The sequence below is a fragment of the Limulus polyphemus genome, unplaced genomic scaffold, assembly GCF_000517525.1.
Source record: "Limulus polyphemus unplaced genomic scaffold, Limulus_polyphemus-2.1.2 Scaffold3, whole genome shotgun sequence".
NCBI classification, from domain to species: Eukaryota; Metazoa; Arthropoda; class Merostomata; order Xiphosura; family Limulidae; genus Limulus; species Limulus polyphemus.
The window spans coordinates 2,283,209-2,305,724 of record NW_013665613.1 but is presented as its reverse complement, the minus strand read 5'-3'; the positions used below and the strand labels follow the sequence as shown (position 1 = coordinate 2,305,724).

Sequence of the window (22,516 nt, the reverse complement as noted above, 5' to 3'; positions counted from 1 at the left end):
CAATTTAATAAATGTTTTGTTTTGATATATAAGTTGTTCGAGTTTTTCATCTAAAAAAAGCGACATTAATTTCTTGTAGACTCATTATTATTATCAAGACACACGGTAGTGTGTCATGCGGCCAAAACTACCTGCAGGACACACTGTGTGTTATTAACAGGAATAATAGTTTCCCAATTTTCCACTTTCTGTCTGTTTAAGTTAAGCACAAAGCTACACAATGGGCTAGCTGTTCTCTGCCCACCAGGGTATCGAAACCCGGTTTCCATCGTTGTAAGTTCGCAGACATACCACTGTGCCACTGGGGGGGGGGGGATCGGACTGTCATAATCCAAACTATCACATATTTTCGGGGGGATGTACTCTATTGGAACGTTATCTCTCATACCAAACTTCGAGGGAATCTATTAAGAAATACACGTGATATAAAATCTCCAATTTTGATTGAATTACTTCCTATTTTTTCTTCTTACCAAAAGTAAGTAAACTTTATTTGAGAGAAAAACATACTTAATTTTCCTGGATTTTTTAAAAGTTAGTACACTTATAAATCTTTACAACCTATAATTAGGTTTCAGTCAAAGTTAGTCTATATATATAAGCCACATATACAAAGTTTTTCAACAAAAACCGTTGAATTTTGTCCAAAAAAGTCACGTAAGCTATCGGTTTAAGTTGTTTACTATAGCTTCACCTAAAAGTAAAGGTGGATCGTTTCTGATTCCTTGCCATTCGAATTAAAGACGGTTGATTTATAGCAGAAAAATAAACTATCGGGTGAAAGCACGTGCAGATACATAAGTATTGGTTAAGCCAAGCAAACAAGATTAGCAGTTTATAGCTCAAGTTTTCAAAAAAATTAAACAGGTGAACGGTTATTATTCATTATTCATTGATTTACGAACAATCATGCTCCAAGTTGAACAAAAAACACGGCCTGGTTAACTAATTAATGAATATTTATTGTAAAATTCTTGTTAATGCTATAAGTGTAGCAAACAATTTTGGCCACCAATTTTGATTTCATTCCTTTAAGTCATACGCTCAATCCTGTTTTGGCTGCACCATTTTTTTCACACCTAAGGTATTTTTTTAGATATTAAGAACAAGGATTATGGGTTCCATAACCAATGTTCCTTACATGGTTTAATTTAGGAATTATTACATGAGGGTAATTTGGAAACTAATAGGTGTTTTATAACATTTTTGGAGTTTCATAGGATAAAGTAAGACTTTTTTTTCATATAAATGAAAAATTAAAAGTTAAATTAAAAGGTACGTAATTTTTTGCCAAATAACAGAATTTATCAGTGGAAAGATATTAATCGTACAGAAAGCTGTGCATCATTTTTTTAATATGCGTAAAAAAATTGAAGAGCTTAATTTTAACAGTGGAGATCTCTCTCGTTCAAAGAAGTTAACGTTCTTCCTTCAAGAAAATCAGGACGTTTACAATTTCCCTCGACTTTCCGAGGTCCACCTTGGTTGTCAACGATCCATATCAAACGACAATCACAGATGATATCGTTATCTAAGTGGAAAAAAAAAAGAACATAATTTTCAGCTCAGGGTCATCTTTTTCTATGTGCAGATTTAATAATGGACAAGTTTAAAGGGATCCTTATTGAAATTTCGAAAAGAGTAAAAAAGGAAAACAAGGAGAAGTTTAACATAAATAATGTGGTTGAGATAAACGGCCAAAAATTTTATTTTCAAGAGTGCGATAAAGTTGTCATTATCTTTAAGCTCAATAAATGCTCCATCTGTTGTTGATGTACAAAAGATATCTCATATAACTTGTTAGTTAAAGATCATACCTGGTAGGCAAAATATTAGTTTTGTGACCAAATGATTGTACTGAAACAAATTTTTAAATAATTATTATTCTGTTTATGAGAAACTTATTCAATCGTTTGTTTTGTTTTTACCACGAAGCTGCACGATGAACCATTTGCACGTGCTTATGACAGATTTCATCTTCAAATTTTAGCGTCATAAGAATTCGAGCTTATTGTTGAACCACAGCAAAGGGGAGGTAGTAGAAGCACATCTAAGTTAGGGATTTATAATTTTCAAAATCCCATAGAAATGACACATTCTTTTTAAGGTGGTTAATGTTGACTAGCTACCGTGCTTGTAGTCTATCAGTTCTATATTAGAGACAGCTAGCGCAGATAGCCGTTAAGTAGCTATATACGAAAATTGATAATTTTTCTGAATTTTAAATATGTTTTCTAATTATTTTACCATCAACACTGTTATTTTTATGATATATATATATATATTTATATTATATTTATAAAATACATAAGAAAATTTGTTGGGTTGGTTTTCTTGTTTATTTAAGTCTAAAAATAGTAAAAACAATCTTAAACATATCCATGAGACTTTGAGCCAGGCGTCGCCTAGCCGTTAGCGTGCCTGGACTGTGGGTCCGGAGATTCATGGTTCCCGTCTCGTTGCCATGGGTGCATTATCAGAGTAACCATGAAATCTGACTATTTAGTGAGACAAAATAACTTCAAGAATTGGCGGTGTGTACTGTTGATTAAGTGTCTTCTCTGTAGTCTATTAGCTCAAAATTAGGAACGGCTATGCTCAGATAGCTCTTGGGTAGGTTTATACGAAGATCCTAAACAAACAAACAAATTCGTGATACGTTCTAAAGTGATTTTTATGTTCGAATAAGAACTGTCAAAAGTATTCTAATCAGTACCTTCTCAGAAGTCAAACAAAATTTCGACTTGCTCTAATGATCAATTAGTCTCATTTCACTTGTCTTAGAGCTAACGATAATTTTCTATCCTAATTGTTAACAACTTCATGTCTCAAGTTCTATTCTATCATGTCGAATCCAGATTGAATTTCTTTGCAAGTATGCTACTTTAGTAGCTAAGTGCAAGATTACGTTCCTCACAAGTCTAAGATACGTTTGTAATTCATATAGTACATTCATTCACGTAACTGATCAACAGTACAGCAGTTTTATAGACTGAGAAACAGGTTTCTTAGTTCGAGGCTGCCGTAAACTGATGTAACAGTAAGTGTTACCACGAAACACCAATGCATTCTCTTAGTTCAACGTATACGGTATTTTTTTTTAATGAAGTGACAACTAGTTGATCATTACCTTTAAAGAACAATGCCGTGTGATGAACAAACTTGATTTAGTCTAATCTTCGACTTAGTTATGTGCCATGTTCTGCAATTATTTTTGTTTCGGGTTTCAGAAATATAGGCCAAGTTTTTAACCAGATTTTTGGTGTTTACCTTGTGTTACCAAAAATTAAACTAATTTCCATGAGTCATCAGATGTGTTCACCAGATTATTTTTGTCGGATATTGTTGGGTTGGATTTCAGGCAGTTTTGTCACACAGAGTCAGAAGGCATGAAATACGTTGATCTTGTAATGGTTTTTGTGCGGTTTCGATTACTATAAGGGATATACTAATATGGCAATCGACAGATGATTTTGTGCTCAACCGAGCGAATAACGACAAGTTGTCAGAGAAATTTCTTACTAAAACTTTTTCTTATACGTTTGTAATTGAAAGATGATTCAAATAAAAGAAAATAAATAAACCCATTTTTCTCGGTTTGCTTTGAAGTTTTAATCATGTATTGACGAATGTTTTCTAGTAATTCACGATAAATCGAAACGTGTTGCATTGATATCGTATTTTAGACTTAAGAACAAAGCTTATGTTCCTATATATAGAAACCGTACGTCGCAAATATCAATAGCACGATCAAATACACAAAAATTGCAGGATTTTACAGCAATGTGATGAAAACACATTCACTTTCAGATAAAAACATAACTCTGATATTCATTCCATAGACAAATTCACTCTAACATGGAAAACGCAGGAGCACTGTGGTAATAATACAGATGAAAGTATCGCATGCATTTAATACTAATGGGTAAGATATACTTTGAGTATAAAAAAGACAAACAACTAACGTGTTAACTTTGTAGGTTTTAAATCGTTTCGTGAATTGAGAATATAAAACAAGTATTTTGTATTGCATATTATGTTGTTGGATATTAATGAAGTTGATGGTGACGCTAGCAAGTATTCAATAAGCATTATTTACAGAAGGTAAAATTAAATATTACAAGCGTAATGATACGAGTTTCAACATATAAGATATACAAGGTTAGTCAGAGCGAATCCCTCAATAAAAAAACAAAATGAAACTACAAATAACTTAAGAATACGAGCTTGGCAAGATCTAGTGATTAGCGTATTCGTCTGGAGTGTGAATATTTAGATCCGTGGTTTGTGTCCTGTTCCCGCATAAACACGTACCTTGGGACCATGGATACTCTACATAAGATTAATGGTGAAATTCCAATAATTATTCAGACAAGAGTAGCAAGAAAAGAAACGGCTACGCTCATGTGGCCCATTGTGCAAAAATTCTGAAACCAACAAACAAAAAATAACAAACTCTCATCGTGATCACACTGTACCTTGCATAATCACCGAGTCAGTTGCACAATCACTGAGTCAGTTTAACAGTGCACATGTTGCATGTATCTACCATCTATTATCAGTGGTTATTTGACATAACAGTATTTATAAAAAGTCACATGAAACACAACGGTATTAGATCGTTAGTATCTATTGAAAGCTTTGCCATATACGTATGTATATGGATTGGGTTCGTGAACAGAGAAAACGAAGTAATTTATTATATTTTAATTAATGGATACGAGAATGTTCGTACCTACCGGGTGTGTTAGTGGGTGCCATACCAAATGTTAGGTAGCAAGAGATACTTTCATCAAGTAGAATAACAATCTGTTGGACAAACTAAACAACTAATGCGAGATACACAACATAATATTCAGGGAAAGAGAGAGAGAGAGAGAAAAAAAAGTATTTTGCCAAAACATTAATTACAGTTCCTGCTACACACATACAGTAGACAACAAGTGAATGAACAAATTGTTTCATCACAGGAGACACGGAAGTTTTCTCACCCGTTAGGCAATTGTAAAGTTTTATCAGGCAACCTTTTTTGACCTGTTAAGATATCAGATACTGTAACTTTAAGGTTAATAGCCTTTTTTACCCAATGTATGCTCATTGCCTGACTGAAGAAATATATTTGCTTGTTTGTTCTGTTTTTAGAGCAAACCACCTTGGGATTCGAAACTAGGACTTTAGTGTTGTACGTCCGTAGACTTACCGCTGTCCTGCCGGGGGAAGAGGAAATAGATAATCTAATTTTAGAGTTAAAATCATTTGTCATTTCATCTTGTTGGTATCTGCTGACTTAGGAGTTGTCTATTTCACATTTTCACTGAGCTGTACATAGTACTTACACGTGCGAAAGAGAAAAATCTGTCAGGCAACAAGAGGTACCTCCCCCATTCCCCTCGTTCTCTTAATGCTCATACTTAAGTTGGAGAATAATATTGCAAGAAAGAAGCCAAATGATTTACGGCAAATCTCGGAAAAGAGATGTACTGACATACATTTAGTATTCATGTCTAATCGAAGTTTTAATATCAGTGTGGCCAAAGTAGGAAGTACTACATATTCATTAATCAGTTTTTATATTCAAATATCACCATATTTTGCCTAATAGTCTTACACTGAATATAAATACAATATGTCGAACATAAAGCTTTAAAAACTTGAGTGTTAATACCATGACTTCAGTGTAATGACCAGTAGTATATACAAATATATATGTGCATATAATGTGAACATAAACGTTATTTAAACTGTTACGTTAATATCTATATCAAAAGAAAGGACTGCGTTAAAAACAGCAAGACCAAGCCTAAGATGAAATAGAGCATATTTATAGCACAAAACAAACCTTAATAAAAATGGAAGGCTGAATAACCAAAATAGTATTTTCTTCTGAGAGAAGTCACTTTCCCGCAACTGGCTGTAGGCAGTGAAAGGTGATATAGATGTGGACTTGAGCACCTACGTCTTGCTTTCATGTTTTATGGTCATTATTTTCTTATTATACTCTTTTATTCTTGATATTTTGGATTTGAGAACAGAGGTTTAGACTGATAGACGGTTTATCCCCACCGCTATGTGGGTCCTACTTCTGTAGTCGCCTCCAAAGACTAACACACAATTGGTATCCCACATTATAGCCTGTGTTATGGTGATTTTATTTTGTTTATGCGGTGCTACGTTTTTTATTATTAAGGCTTGTTTAGTGTTATAATTATGTTATAGGCAAATATGCATATTTAACAAAGAAATATGAAATTATATTTAGTTACATAAAACTTACAAATTAATGAGATAGAATAAGTTAAGAAAAGTAGTACTGCAAAATATTAGTTTCCTATGTGATCTTATCATTCGCTGGTTAATATTAAGCTGGTAAGTTCCAAAGAAGTGTGTTTGTAACCTGATTCATTGAAAGCTCAATAAATATCGCTACTGGTGCTATCTGTTGACCATTTGTAACACTTTGTAGAATTTAAATAAAGAAACATATAAGTAATTTCATACTTTCATCAGTAACGTATGATATATTTGACAACTAAAAACGAAGGTATGAAAACAAAATAACAAATACAAAAATGTTTGCACACCTACGAATAATTGAGTGTAAACGCTACAAGTTACAAGCAACATTTCTTTTAAAAATAAAAATGAATGAAAAGAAAAACGTGAAGTAAACAAAAATGAAAACAGAAGAAAAACTGCTTGCTCTTACTCTCGAACAAACAAAACTGAACGTTACGATGTGCCAATTATCAACTTCAGAATATGCAGAAAAAAAAACATCAACTTTTAACTGAAACAAAACATCTTCTCTAATAACTCAAATTAATTCCAGGATTTGATCTCAGAGTACATGTCTCTCCTTTTCTTTCTCCATTGGTACAAAGGAAATTTTCGCACAAAGCTATAGAGGGTATCCTAACAATACCCCCACCCCTAAATGGAAAACATCATAGGAAGCTACTATCAGGATAGATAAAGAAAAGTATAAACTTACTTGAAGTTACGTACAAAAATACGTTTTTCTGATAATTTTTCATAGCATGAACACTGGTGTACAGAACAAAATTATATTTATCTATCCTAGTTTTGTATTTCACATGGGCTAAACGGCTAGACAATGGGAGATCCTAAAGTTCAGGCATAGACATCTTTAATTTAGAACTGTGGTCTGCAGATGATTTAGCTGTAAGATCAAGGGCTTACAACGCTAAAAATTAAGGTTTGTTACCTCATTGTGCAGAGTTGCACTTAAAGACAAATAAATAAACAATTTAAAACTGTGGCCAGACGAAGGGTAGTCAATCAGCAACACCCGCTGACTACGAATAACGGGATTAACTCTGACAGTTATAATATTTCACAATTGAAACTACGAAGCTTGTTCAGTGGCATGTTGCAGGTCAAACCATGAACCATCCGATCAGCAAGTCCAGCACACTAAATACTAGGTCAGACTCCCTCTTAATTAAACTAGCGCCCACCAAGTCATCAGATAAATTATACATTAATTGAAGCAAAGCTAATTTATCATTAATTAACAGACAAATACGAAAACGATTTAGTATTTTTACATTAGTAAGAAGCGAATAGCAAGTGTTAGAGATTATTGGTTGTAAGAAAGTGAATCTGATATTAATTGTATGTTATAATAATGTAACATATAACATTTATTTTCCTACCATCATCATTTCATTCCAGTCCGAAGGGGGGACTGGCGGGCCGTTAGAGCTCGTTGACCAAGTGATGACAAGTAGAAAAATGAGGTAAGAACAAAAGACGGAAGAGATGGGTAAAAGTGCGAAGAAAAGCAGAGAGAGCACGAGTGTGAAAGAAAAGAAAGAAGAAATGAGGTGTACAGTGAGAACGAAAGAAATGAAATGGAATGGAAGAACGTATTTTCCACGATACTTATATAGAATATACATACATTCAATTCTATTCATAAGCTAATGGTGTATGATGGGCAGTTTGGTAAAATATATTCTCTTAATGAGTAATTAATTAGGTATTAAATTACAATAACACTGATACCAATTTTAATTACAGGATTTTTTACTGTATTCTATAATCATGTTTAAACTAGTCTTTGTTTGTTGTTCGCCGCTACCGAAGAGGCTCGGGTCCATAATTCCTCAATATACCATGTCTCATGTCTTAAAAAATCATCACATGCCACGACAGACGAAATTAACAGAATCCTATGGTTGTATTATCTTCTTTTGCTTGTGAGGCTATCGCTTGATTCGAAGTAGACAGTTTTCTTTAGATACAACTAGTTTTTTTTTAGAAAAAGAACAGCCAGTACATATTTATATTGCATTATATATTAAGAGAGTGCTATTGACTACCAGAAGTAGATAGTTTTCTTTAGATACAACTAGCATTATTTATTTTAACAATGTGTCAATTTTGTATTTTGAAAACAAGTTGTTTAGTTTTGTATCACGGCGATTTTCGGTACTTGAAGACTGCAGAAACAAAACAAAAAACAAATACGTTGATAGGTAGAAATAACTAAGCAACGAGAGAAGATTGGAATTTAATGTTATCATTCTGGTAAAAAAACTCAAATATATATATAATACATTTATACAAAAACTCTAAAACTTGAACATGGTCTTTCACAAGAATGTGTGTGTCTAAATAATTAACAAGACAAGTATTATTCCTCAATTGTTTGTGCTTTTAAACATGTTTGAAACAGTTGAATCATGTACGTTGTTTGTTTCTCTGTCGTACGAAACTTCGATTTTTTTGGAGTTATAGTTTATTTACTGAGCTATCAAAAATCATTCCGTCATTTCTCTGTTCTTTTGTACCAATACGTTCTTACTCAAGAAAGGAATAGTGAAAAAATAACTTATCATAGATTTTACGCAACTACCACAGTAATTCTATTATCATAATCAAATTCTGATCAATACAAAAAGAGGAGCGATAAAGAAAGCATTGATTGTGAAGCGCGTGTTATAATGCTTCTGTAAAAAGCAGGAGACTGTTTCATTAAGAAACCGATATAAATCTTATTTGAAGTGAATTTTAAGGTCATATAATTCCAGAAATTAATATATTTGAAGATTACAGTAAACGTAAATATTCTATCAATATAATTGTTTGTTTATTGGAATTAAGCACAAAGCTACACAATGGGCTATCTGTGCTCTGCCCACCACGGGTATTGAAACCCGGATTTTAGCGTTGTAACTCCGCAGACATACGGCTGTGCCACTGGGGGGCTCCATCAATATAAATCTTATAGAAAGTTTCTTTAGAAAAAGAACAGCCAGCACATATTTATACTGCATTACATATCAAAAGGGTGCTATCGACTATCAGAAGTATTAATGAAGTAATGTAGGACAAGTAAATAAATTTTCTTCACGAGTTGAAACCTTTATGTAATTTGAAGGTTTCGGGTATCTTTGCATTGTGTCTTTCGTTTGTAAATCTGGATAACAATGCGAGTGTTTGTTGTTAAGCGCAAAACAACGCAATGGGAAGTCTGTGCACTGTCAGTTGCGGGTATCAAAACTCGGTTTTTAGCGTGAAAAGCCCTCAGACTTGTTGCTGTGCCACCTGGGGCTACAAAAAAATGTGAGGAAAAGCGTTCAAACAGCGTCAGTAAGCAAAAGTTTGTGAAAATATTTTTAAATTTGGAAAAAGTACTTACATTATTTTTAAACTATAACACTTACTTTCCAGGGATATCTGAATTAATTGATTCCATATTGGTTTAAATGTTACTTCTGATAAGGTTGTTAGTTGGTTATCGTACAGTAAGACTATTCTTAGTCGTGGCATGTTGGAGAATACGTCATCAGGTAGACGGCTAATTTTGTTCGATCTATAAAAACAACAACAACAAAAAATTACAACAGTCAGTTGAATAAAGAGCGAAATCACTGTTTTGAAAGTACAGCCATGATGTTGATTTGGCATTAAATTAAATCTAGAGATAGTTATGATTAAACATAAATGGAAAATTTTATAGAACAATTTTCCCTGTATTAGAAATTAAATATATATTTCATAGATTTTAATATTAGATACTGTTTACTTAATTTAATAATTATAAAATGGTTGTAAATCTAATTTTGAACTCATAATACAACTCTTAGAAACATGAAGTTTTACTAAGAAGAATTCTTACGCGAAATTCATGAACGACAATTGCGCTGGGTTTGGAAACATGCTCCTTTCGATGGTTTCTATTTTGTTCCCTTGAAGATAGATGTCTAAAAGCATAGGGAATTGTGAGAAAACGTGTTTATCGAGACTTCTAATTTCATTCAAATTCATATTTACAGTGGCAAGCATTTTATTACGAGAAAGAATGGAGAAGTCACTTGATAGAGTTCGTAAGTCTCCTCCAATAAACTGAAGGAGTCGCAGAGAATTTATCTTGGAAAATGCTTTCCAAGACCAACTGTTTAAGAACCGACAATCTCGAATTTCAATATACTTCAATCGATCTTCGAGTCCTTTAAAAGCATGTTCCCCATCGGTTATAGCAGTTAGACCCGTATTCTTCAACTCAAACTCTTCAAATAATGTTCCATCAAATTCATCGCTTGGTAGATATTGAATAGTAGAGTCTTGGATCGACAACCCATAAAGATCGACTTTTTGACTTGCTTTTAAAGCGATCTCAAGATCTCGAGAGACAAAAAGTTCTTTGCAGACTAAGTAGGTCTTGTCACCGTGTCTTCTCTCACATTCACAAGGATATATATCTTCAGGAGATGGACATTCATTCCCAAATTGTTTTGTAACATTAATTTGGTACGTAAAAATTAATATACACGTGAAAAATGTTATTTTTAATCTCATGTTTGGCATAGTATTAGCTTCCCTAGCTTGAAATAACCTGCTGACATAAAGCTAATGAACCTGATCTCAGACGTAATGATAAATTGTGTGAAGTATACCTTGTCTAGGGAACAAAGTAGGTAGGTGTGCTAATGGATTAATGAAACGGTGTATCTCTTCGTAAAAAAATATTATTTTTATTATTCGACTATGATGTTTAGGCTGCTAAGTTTGAGAACAAATGTATATATACATCTATATATATTAGGGAAAAGGAGGAAATTCTAAATAATTTCGAGTAGAAATAGTGGGTGCTATTTATTATATCGAAGGAATATATTTTGAATGCCCATTTTCCGACCTTGTACTTTGTATGTTAATAAGACTACCATCTGTCTCTTATCTCATTGTTCATTAAAAACATCAACACCCAGACGTTGACTGTTTTATATGTACTTCGTACCTGAGACGAAGAGATACAACCACCATATGTTATTATCCCACATGTCAAAAAGAAATTGATATGACTTTCATAAATTCGATTCAATGAAAATAAATGTGTTATTTTTCATATAAGGAATATGATGATAAATAAATGCATTATTTTTAGAACTTTGTAGGGAAAACACATTTAACAATAATTAGAAGAACGTCAGGTCGAGTAGTTAGTATGTTCTTTATTGTATTATCCAATAGTACAGTCACATGAATAGGATGCGTTACTTCAATTAGAATAACTCAAGAGTTGGCGGGGAGTGCTGTTGATTAGGGACGGCTAACGCTATTATCTCTTTTATAATTTTGTGCGAATGTCGGAAAACAAACAAATGATGGGGTATACGTGAAGAATAAAACTACTCTTTCTTCAACTGTCAAAAGTTTTGTTTTTTCTAAGGAGAGAATACTCAACTATTGCCCCCAGTTGTTTCAGCGGTAAGTTTGAGGGTTCAAAACCGAGTTTCGATACTTGTGAGGGGCATAGTACAGATAGTCCATTTTGTAGCTTTGTGCTTAATATCAAACAAACTCAACTGCATAGAAAAGGCGAAAAAGAACACTGCATAACGTTAAATATTAATAGTGCAGATTTATGCTCGGACTTAATTGCACTTTATAAGAGCGATTTTCATATGCTAAATTCAGTGTCATGTCACTGCAGACTCGAGTTGTAGCGCCACCGGCAATATGTTTATTACCAATAAATTAGGTTCCTTATAGATTCTCGAGCGTTCGGTTTACAACTCTACTAGGGGGTAGTTTATGACTGTATAATTTATACCATACCCCATACCTCGTGTGGCCAATTGATTAGAGGGCCAGAATGCGAATCTGATGGTCCATTGTTCTTATCCTGTTCCAAAAAATTGCTCTCCACATCTTGGCGGTGTAGTTGTGTTATAAGAATGATGATCCCATCTATTAGCTTACAGTAGCAAAAGTTAGTGGTGATTGTTCAATACTAGGAACAGCTAGTTCTACTAGCCCTTGTGTAGCTTTGCATAAATCTCTGAAACAAGCAAACCTTTCTGTAAAAGGGATAATTATATGCCAAGAAGTTTAAATGACGTAGAGCCAAGGGACATAACATTTCGAAGGGAGCCTTCAATTTTCTCCACGAAAGTGGAAAGGTTTTCAGAGCAGATTGTTTACGGTAGCAAAAGGCTCTGAAACTACGTTCCCAAGCCATTCTAGAACAACGTTCTCAGTCTCGCAAAGAGAAAGCTGTGGTTGAAAAAGAGAAACCTTTATCTCCTACACCCCCCGTTCAAGAAAATCACACGCAAAAAAATAAAAATAAATAGAAAGCACATCTTCTGCTACAGTTAACAAAATGATAAGCAAGGATTTAAAGCTCCAATCCAAATAGTGAAACTAACGGCTGTGAGAAAGATGGTCGAAGAAACTGGAGTCACAGCAATCCAGTTTGATAACAAGTAGATGTCAAGTCCTTCTACTCAGCTTTCATGAACTTTCTTTGATCTGCTGCTAAAAACTGCATGGTACTGGAAGCTGATTCACGTACAGTGGATGTTCTGTGGAAATTTTGTCAAGATGTTTAGTCTTAGATTGGTTTTATGTTTTACAATAGCAATTTAGAGACTAAGCAATCATGACCATCAGACTGAGCACTATTAACGATGAATGAACCAACTTCAGTTGATGAATGGGACCTAGAAATCGTTTTTAATACAATATGATTAACCCCAGTAGTTTTGACAACAGCATATTGGCAGGAAAAGTGGATTTTAAACTTAATGAAAATATTTTGTTATATCAGTTGCAGCGAAAATTCACAAAATGTAAGAACAGCCTATTATTATGTTGATCAAGCACCGAATAATGATGGTTTTTTGGTTTGATAAACTAACAATTACGCATTGTTCAATCTTCAAATTACTGACGACGTGCTTTTTATATTGTTCACTACTGGTGGGGTTCTCTATATTGCATCATATGGAGTAATTTTCTGCTTTTGTCTGTTATAATTAGTGGGTTTAATTGCATTATTGATGTCATTTTTGTTTACATTTCCTGTTGCAATTGCTATATAACTAGGGATTCTGCAACCAACAAAGGCATGGCCACAAATAACTTAATGCTTAAATGGTTTAAAAAAAAGGCTTAAAAATTAGATAGGGTCAGAACCATAGTAAATGAACTATGATTTACATGATTCACTGGGTAAGTGTTTATATTGTTTTGAACATTACAAACACAAATAAAATAAATGGAAATGCACTTTCTTATCATCATAGCTTAATAATAAGAAAACTTCAAGACCATAACGTTCACTTTTTTTAATATTGCTAATTGCTCAACTTTACGGAATTCAAGCATTGTATGTTTTTGTAGACATACAGTTGTACTTTTCAACAATTCATATGCTCTAGGCTTGGATGGTAGTTAGTGCGCTCCAGTCGCAATCTGCAGACCTCGGATTTGAATCCCATCACCGAACATGCTCACCATTTCAACCATAATGGCGTTATAATGTGAAGGTAAATCCTACTTTTCGATTAGAGTAGCCTTAGAGTTAACGGTGGGTGGTATTGGTTAGTTGCTTTTCCTTCAGTTTACCACTTCTAAATTAAGGAAAGTTAGCGCAGTTAGCCCTCGAATAGTTTTGCACGAAATTCAACAAACAAACAAAAAACCATATGCTCTGTTTATCCGCTGCTTTTAACTTCAATGCAAGAGTAGCGGTTGCAAAGTTGAACTAAGCTTATGGATCACATGCGTATTGTATGTCTTCTACATATATTTTATCATTACAGCAATAATTCTTAAAGGCGCAGTTTCCTGTATGCTGGACTACTAGTAGATTTCATATTCAACTCTCCTGGTTAAAAAGTGAAAGGAAACAGTGTTCTTTGAATAGGCAAGAACACTTATAAATTACAATACGCCAGAAATTTAATATGATTTGTTAGATTGAAAATAATTAAAATCATTTTAATGTAACGTAATTCTCCTGCTGCTGGAGTACTCTGTGTACAAAATAATTGATATCAGCCATATTGTTTGACCAATTTTTTATATTGAATTGGTCGTGGAAGTAAAAATTGTAAAAAGGTCTGTTAGATAATGTTCCTTTTCCTTTTTTCTTTTGTTATTAAATCCCTAATGACTTCATTAGATGCTAATTGTATATCATGTTTTGTGAAAGGTAATAATTGAGTTATTTAACTGATTAAGTATTTGTGTCTTTCAATTCACAGACAAATATCTATTAAAATAGTTGCTACGTGTCCTATTCAGAGTTTTTCGGGTAAAAATACTGAAACAAAATAACCCGTGTACACAGTCTGATAGTTTCGAATTACTACACAAAACATTACGGAAATCGAGCCAGCCAAGTCTAGGTGAGGGATGATAAGACTTACATACACACACACATAGTGGATCATCTTTATAGTAAAATGTTGTAAGAGTCAAAAATATAAAAGTACTTAATATAGTGCTATATGTCTAATACGGTATACAAACAAATTCTTAACTTGAAGGGTAAACAAAATACTGATAATAGTGTTAGGATGATTTATTAAATGAAAGGCTTTCGAACTTTAAGAGCAAGTAAAACATTTTACCAAGTTGGATGTTTTTCTGAGTAAAATGATGGCATACGTTAATGAACAAAGGCTTAGGATCCATTATCTTTAATTTGATAAATCATTGAGCTTGTTTGATTACTGAACTTTTGCGCAAACTTGTGCGAGGACTATCTGCCCTAGCTATCCCTAATTTTGAAACGATAGACGAGAGCAAAGACAGCTAGTCAATACCACTCACTGCCATCTATTGGGAAACTCCTTACCAACGAATAATGTGACTGACCATCACATTAAAACGCCCTCATTGGTAAAAAGGCCAGCACATTTGATAATGAGTTTCGTTCCCGTGACCAGCAAGTTTTGTGTTGTGTGACCTAATTACCACGCCATGCCAGCTCGGTTAGTTATCAGCCGTAGGACGAGCTTACGAAGTTAACAGGCTCATAGGAAATATATTTTGTTAGTTATGATGTTTAGTTAGTTGCTGCTGTTTAATACTGTCTTGTGATTAAGGCAATATAAACAAGTTTATTCGCAATTAAGTTCAAACGTTTTGGTTGAAATAAAAATGTGAAATTAATATTTTGCTGTGACCTGTTAATTTGAAATAGTACTTTAATAGGTAGAACTTTAAACTTATCATGACAAAAAGGGCAAATACAAACTGTGTGGAATCAATGTTGATATTTGTTATTTGAAAATGTAACTCATTTTTACTGAAGAGTGAATTTGAATATCATATACTCTCGTCTGGTTACACTAATTACTAAAACGACATATTCGGAGTAACTGAAACTAATCTATCAAATATTGATCAGTATAACATCTATTTTTGCAAGGATAAACATATACATAATATAAATAACTTTCTGTATTTCATAAGAGTACAAAATAGTCAATCAAGACATGCGATAAGGATCATATAATATAGAACTGTAAAATGTGTACAATTTCAAATAAAATTACAAAAATAAACTTTTTCACGGAGGACATATTCTTGTGTGCACTAAACATTGTTTAGTTATAAAAAACGAAACATTTGAAAATATATAACAGGGTTTAGTAACAAAGCTCGACACTAGATGGAAGTGTATGACATCTCAAATCTCAATAGACTTAAGAAACATCCTGTTAATTAATATAGAACCTAAATAATTAAATATCAATAAACAAAATAATGTATTTTTAGGTTATTTTCCAACGTTTATTTACCCTTTTTAATCTATTTTTTAGTTTTGTTGACGTTGTTTTTGTAAACGTAGTAAATTATTAGTTATCATAATAGCAGATAAAGCGACTGCTCATGAGTACGAATTACACCGGAAAAGACAAAGAAATCGTATTTATTTTGTAAATTTGTGGTTAATTAATCAATAAATTGTGTATGTCACGACTTTCATAAATGTTTTTGGTGGTTTCTATTTAGTATAGTATCTTTTATTAGCTGTTCATTTTTGTTATATCAATTTTTATGACGTTTCCCTTAGAATTCATCACAGTGTAATTTGTCTTTTTTTAACATTCTTTTTATTCCAATTATAGAAGGTTATAATAGATGCTTGAACCAATTTGTTGTGGATAGCAATGCATATCATTTACAATTTCATTATAAATCGGGTTTCAGTTTATTGATACTACAGTGACATCTAAAGTAGTAAACGTTATGTTGATATTGATGTAATATATTCTAATACTTCTTGCTGGTTTTTTATTTATTTTTTGATATGTTTTTTCTTTTGAACAACCATCTTCCCACATCTGGCTGTAGACAGCGAAAGGTGGTAAGGATGTGGGACGTTGTGGGCTAGAGCATCCACATCTGTTCATTATTTTATTATTAATTATGTGTCCCCCCCCCCCAACGCAATTTAGGTCTTACTTCCGCCAGTACTTCTAAAAACCAGGGCACATTACACGATGACTCACCTTATTATTTGTTCCCTAATGTTGGATGTTTGTATTCTAGCCTCTTATGAATTTACATTTAATTGTATAGATATATATATGAGTGTATGGGTATGTTCGGGATGGGAATGGTATACAGACGTAATATTTTTGGAACATTTATACATATCAATGAAGGCAATATTTCTCAGAACAAACAGTCTGGACTGGCAAACATTATTTTTTCATATTCCTCTTAATTTGTCCATTGTGAACTATAAATGAAAATTCATAAAGTTCTTTTATTGCCACAAGTTACTGTCCAAGAGACCTTTCGTTCAATACTAGAATCCGGTGTGTAAGGTAAACTGACAGGACTTTTGCAGCCAAAAATCTTTTCGAAACACTAATCTCATATAAAGTTACGTTGTTGAACCCAATTTTCAAGTCTTTTTTTCTATTTTACGATCAGCGACCATAATTTATTTATTCCAAGCAATTCGCCATTTTTAGAACAAAAATGTGGGAAGATTGGAATAAACAGCCTTTTTGTTCAATGCAGTAATACCCAGTATTAGGCTAACTAATGAAATGTACGATCGAAAAAGTTGCCTCCTGTCCTTTCCAGTTTTCTTAAGTTCCGTACGAAAAACAATCACTTCTATACTTAGTTTCTACTCAAGCAGTGTACGTGGATTATTGAGTGCAAAATATATAGAACAGAAAAAAATACCTAACAATGAAAAAAGTTTTCGTTCATATTGACAGCAATCACTTGACGATTTAATGATACAAAAACGTGGGGCCTTTCTTTGTATCAGAACAGTCATTCACTATGTTTAAATAAGGCTGATCTTCTTAGCCAACTTATTCTATTTTCTCGTTATTCCGTTTCAATAACCTAACATCAAGTTAGATTTGGTATCTATTGACTTGTATGTAACCTTATCAGTTATTTGTCGACATATTCCTTGAAATTAGAGCTTTAGTATCTTTGACATTTTGTCAGAGTTAACTTCTGAGTTAAATCCAGTTGTAGTGAGAAGAAATAGGCTATATAGCATAGTGATTAGTTTTCAATACGTACTTACGGAGGTTCAAATAGTTTGAATAAATCAAAAACTTAGATATTGACTAAAAATAGCTGGCGAAGATAAAACGAGTAATTATTGTAACTGGCAAAGTAAGGCACCCATCACCAAAAAAGCCTACTGGACAGTAACTTGTTCCAGAGAAAAGACAGATCTGAAATACTATTTTTACACACATATAATTTTGAATCCTAAAGTAGTAAAATACCTTGCAGTATATCGCAGTTTTTATTACAAATATTATGCTCATTAGTTTTTAATGCCTCGCTAAATTTCGGTGCTCAATACGATAAATTTAAAATGGTTCATAGAGTTTCTATAGTTACTTAAAAATCGTATGTTAAAACTTGTTTCATAAGATGTTTGAAAAATCTTAATTTCGAAAGGAGTCATAATATATTTTAATTATCCTTTGTAGGGATGAATCCGGTTCTTGTTTTTCTGTCTTCCTTTCCGTCAGCTGTAACTCATAAACCACAGTGTGTCTACTTACAGCATGTAGATAAAAACACTTCACTACTCACTAGGATGTAACTTTTCAACCTAGAACCCCAAGTGATCTACGATAGTTTAGTTAGAGCCCAAAATATATGCAGTGATACAGATTGTTTAATATTGCCCAATATGTATATCAATCAATATAATGCTAATCGTAAAAATAAAAAAAAACCAGGAAATATCAATAAAAAATATTATTCTGAAATTTTATGATGTAGGGATGGAAAAAGATCAGAAACTAGAAATAATTATATATATATATATTCAATCCACCCTGTGAGTGGTTGAATGAAGGAATGGGTAATGAAGATTTTTCTCCCATCCCAAATGCTCTCTAGTTTCTGATATTTTTCCATCCCAACAATTTTAGAATAATATTTTTTTTAATTTCTGGTACCTAATTAAACTTTGATGGTAAGTATAGCTTGATACATTCATGATTCTCAATAAGATTTGAGTTTTTTCGATAGCGAATTTAATTCAACGACTGTGGCGATTGTCAATCAGTAGAATTAGAGGCATTCAACCAAGAACAATAATTAATTTTAGCATCAGGTTATCTCTTATTATTTATGTTTCTTTACTCTCATCTATTTATTACATAATCAAAAGAAATAAGCACTTTATATGTAATAGAATGAAACTTGATAAGATATAATAAATGAAGATGCACTTACTTTCAATATAAATATATCGAAAGCAAACTATTATTTCAAAATGCCAAAAATACTGTAGCTTGGATTCAGTTTTCACTCATTAGTCAAAAAAGTACTGACAAATAAGCCTATACTAAAAATGTAATTGCTAGCTATGGTAACTTGTTCTAGTACTTACGGTTGAGTGAAAGGCAATTCACAAACTTCATATAACAATTTTCAAAATCAACATAGATAGTTTAACCATGTTTTTCTTTCTTTTTTGTCAAGACTCTCTTAAATATGCTCATTATCATTATGCGATGCTCTCGACATAGCATCATACTGTTGCAAGACTACATCATTATTCTGGTAGGCCCGGCATGGCCAGGTGGTTAAGGCACTCGACTCGCAATCTGAGGGTCGCGGGTTCGAATCCCCGTCACACCAAACATGCTCGCCCTTTCAGCCGTGGGGGCGTTATAATGTGACGGTCAATCCCACTATTCGTTGGTATAAGAGTAGTCCAAGAGTTGGCGGTGGGTGGTGATGACTAGCTGCCTTCCCTCTAGTCTTACACTGCTAAATTAGGGACGGCTATCGCAGATAGCCCTCGTGTAGCTTTGCGCGAAATTCAAAACAAACAAATTATTCTGGTTTTTATTTTTGTATTTTGAAGCTATGTAATAATGGTCTACGGATTTTGGGGGCATTTTTATTTCAAGTTTTCCTCTTGTAAGCTTTTGTGTTCTCGAGATGACGTCGTAGATCCACGTTAATTAATTGTTGTGCTATAATAAAACAATTTGAATAAATGACGAATCATAGTGAATTTCAAGTGCTATTTGTTTGAGTACTTGATGAAAGAACAGCTAGCAAATGGCCATGTAATAAAATCTTTGTTGATACTATGTATAATATTCTACTGCAGCTCGTACTAAAGATGAAGAAATCGTATTGGTCGAAATATGTAGTTATACAATGTGTTGCAGAATACCCTGTTATAAACTGTATAAAGTTATATATAAGGTAAATTTTAAAGCAGTTGCTCTTTTTGCTATGTTAATATAATCTTCTTTCATGAGAATTGTGTTTCAGAATTTTCATGAAATTATTTTGAAGTTAAACAAGACTTATCAAATTATGTATTTCCAGTTAGTAACACTGTCCAAATGCCTAGTTTAGACGAATTACTGCTAAAATGATTAATGTTTTACAGTGTCTTGATTATTTGAGCATTTATAATAATATATTCAGGCAAGATGCATATAACAATTTTGTTACATGTAAACTAGAGAGGGTTGAGTACATTATATTAAAAAAAAATCAAATATTCAAGTCAATCAGTTATGTGACAAACACATTTAACATAGAGTCGAAGTGGAATTGTTTATATCATAACTGCATTTTGACAAGCTTTGACGTTATGTATGTAGTGTGATGCCACCGAAATTTGACCGTGTTTGGGAATGATATGTACCAGCTCTTTCCGACTCAATATATCCATACGCCTATATAATAAACATGTGCTCAGATCGAAAATTTACAATTTTCAAGAAGGTAATATCCCTTGCACTGACATTGCACCAAGATCATCCAGACAGAATCCTGTGACATGTAGTAACCTTACCGTGGAAAGAAAAGTGTGGAGTATTGTATCACGTGAGAACCCACGAACACGAAGATCAGTAATAAAAACCGTTTACTTACTCCAAGTAACAGTATGTAACATGACCAACAAGGATCATCATCTGGAAAAGCGAAACAAATCAGACATATTGAAGCTCTTTACACGATATAGCCCTTCAACCATCACACACCTCAAGTAGCTGGAGAATGAAACGAGTGTTCATGCTATTTTATCTGAAGACATACTGGTCAAACCGCCAGATGCAATGCTTGTAGTGATGTGTATGACCGACTGTTAAACTGGTGCTGAAAAACTGAATTATTGTTCACATACGCAAGGAGAATTATTGTAAGCAAACAGGAAAAAGTGACGTGCTTTTGAAATGACAACCTTATGACAAAGCCACTTGTAGTGACATTGACTGTAGTGATATGGTGAGATTCCGAAATCGGTTTAAAATAATGCACTTAATCTCTGTATTTCTGTATGAATTTCAGTGAGTTTCTTTAAACTGAATAGTAGATTAAGGGTTTAAAGGTTTTTGTTTAGTTCTGTAAACCAAACAGTTAATTGATTATGACCAAGAATGAGGAAAACATTCAAGGAAAACTCTTTAGAGTATACTAAATATTGTTTACTTTCTAATGAGCTTCGTTTATAGGTATTCATTAAAGTGGAGTCTTTAATAAATCACTTTGTGACGAACTAAAATAATAGATACACATAATTTATTCATAATATTACACCAATATACCACTTACGTTTGTGTTAAGCTAAAGTATAGAACAATGTAGGCTATCCATTTTTTTCTTCATACTTTATATGTTTCTCTTCACTCATTTGCTTATTGGTCTCTTGTGCCAGATATGCGTATATCAAAGCATAACGAAACAAACATGATGTTTTAATATAATAAATACAAAATTAAAACATACACACCAAACTTTCATTCCATTTGCTAGCAGGGTAATTGTTCCAAATTCTTATCGTTTTAAACTCTTCTAACAAAAGGCACTAATATATCTATCTCGGTCCAGTTTAACTCGTTTTTACTTTTCTTTTCCATCTTTTTTTACTCGATCCTAGGTCAGAACCATAAATCCCTTGATGGATCAGTGACACTTTTATGGACTTACAATGGTAAAATCTGGAGACTGATTCACAGTGGTGGACAGAGCATAAATAGTCCATTGTGTAGTTTTGCTAAAACAACAATAACAAAATTGCAAATCTTTTCATCTATGAATAGTTTCATCTATCATATTACTACAAGACGTTTTTCGTTTTGGTCATTAAATCAGATCTGAAGATCCAGTATAGTCGCAGCTGTTAGATAGCCCTAAAAGGATTGTCCTGTTTAGCAGCATTGTCTTATATAGTAACAAGCCAGAAATTCTGAAAGTTTTAATGATCACGTTTGAAATGAGTGAAATCGAATAAAACAAGGAAATTAATTCAATTCAGCATATTATTAAGAGGATGGTATCTTTCTTAAATATCGGAAAAGGCTGGTGTAACTTAGAAAGAAAACTTACTTAGACATGCTAGAGAAAAAAAAAAGATTGATTGAAATAAGCACACTAAATATGTGTTAAAGTTAGGAAATAGTTAGCAGTGAAGAAAAATAAATACAAAACTCAGGCTAGATACAAAAAAAAAAAAGAAAAGAAATATACACCTAGTGCATATAAACAATAGCGTAGTATAGGAAAAGCTGATTTGTAAGTATGTGTTTCAGGAATATATATCACCAGAAAATTACATCTTGTGTCACCATGACGCCAGAAAGACGTACAAAAATCTTCACAAAGTGACATAACTAAATAACTCTAGTTCAGTTGAGTAAAGCTGGATAATGCTCTGCCTGACACTAATAATTGAAACTACACTATATCATGTCCCAACGAGGGAATGTAAACG

The 22,516-nt window shown here is 33.0% G+C and overlaps 1 protein-coding gene across 1 annotated transcript; it reads right to left on the bottom strand.

The window, feature by feature from the left end:
* Positions 1-1,283: 1,283 nt before the first annotated feature.
* On the bottom strand, positions 1,284-10,900 carry LOC111088787 (leucine-rich repeat and immunoglobulin-like domain-containing nogo receptor-interacting protein 2). The gene is made up of 3 exons (XM_022399788.1): positions 10,148-10,900; positions 9,693-9,841; positions 1,284-1,531 (listed from the first exon to the last, which is right to left on the bottom strand). Exons 1-3 carry the CDS (start codon positions 10,834-10,836, stop codon positions 1,386-1,388), a joined length of 984 nt encoding a protein of 327 aa, XP_022255496.1. The 5' UTR covers positions 10,837-10,900; the 3' UTR covers positions 1,284-1,385.
* Between the last annotated feature and the right edge of the window lie 11,616 nt (positions 10,901-22,516).

Bases quoted from the DNA above. Each gene is read 5' to 3' on its own strand.
- LOC111088787 (XM_022399788.1), bottom strand. From the start codon at position 10,836: ATGCCAAACATGAGATTAAAAATAACATTTTTCACGTGTATATTAATT. The intron at 9,842-10,147 runs GTAAGAATTCTT...TTGTTTTTATAG, and splicing joins TTGTCGTTCATGAATTTCGC to ATCGAACAAAATTAGCCGTC. The intron at 1,532-9,692 runs GTAAGTGTTATA...TTTTCCACTTAG, and splicing joins AATTCAGATATCCCTGGAAA to ATAACGATATCATCTGTGAT.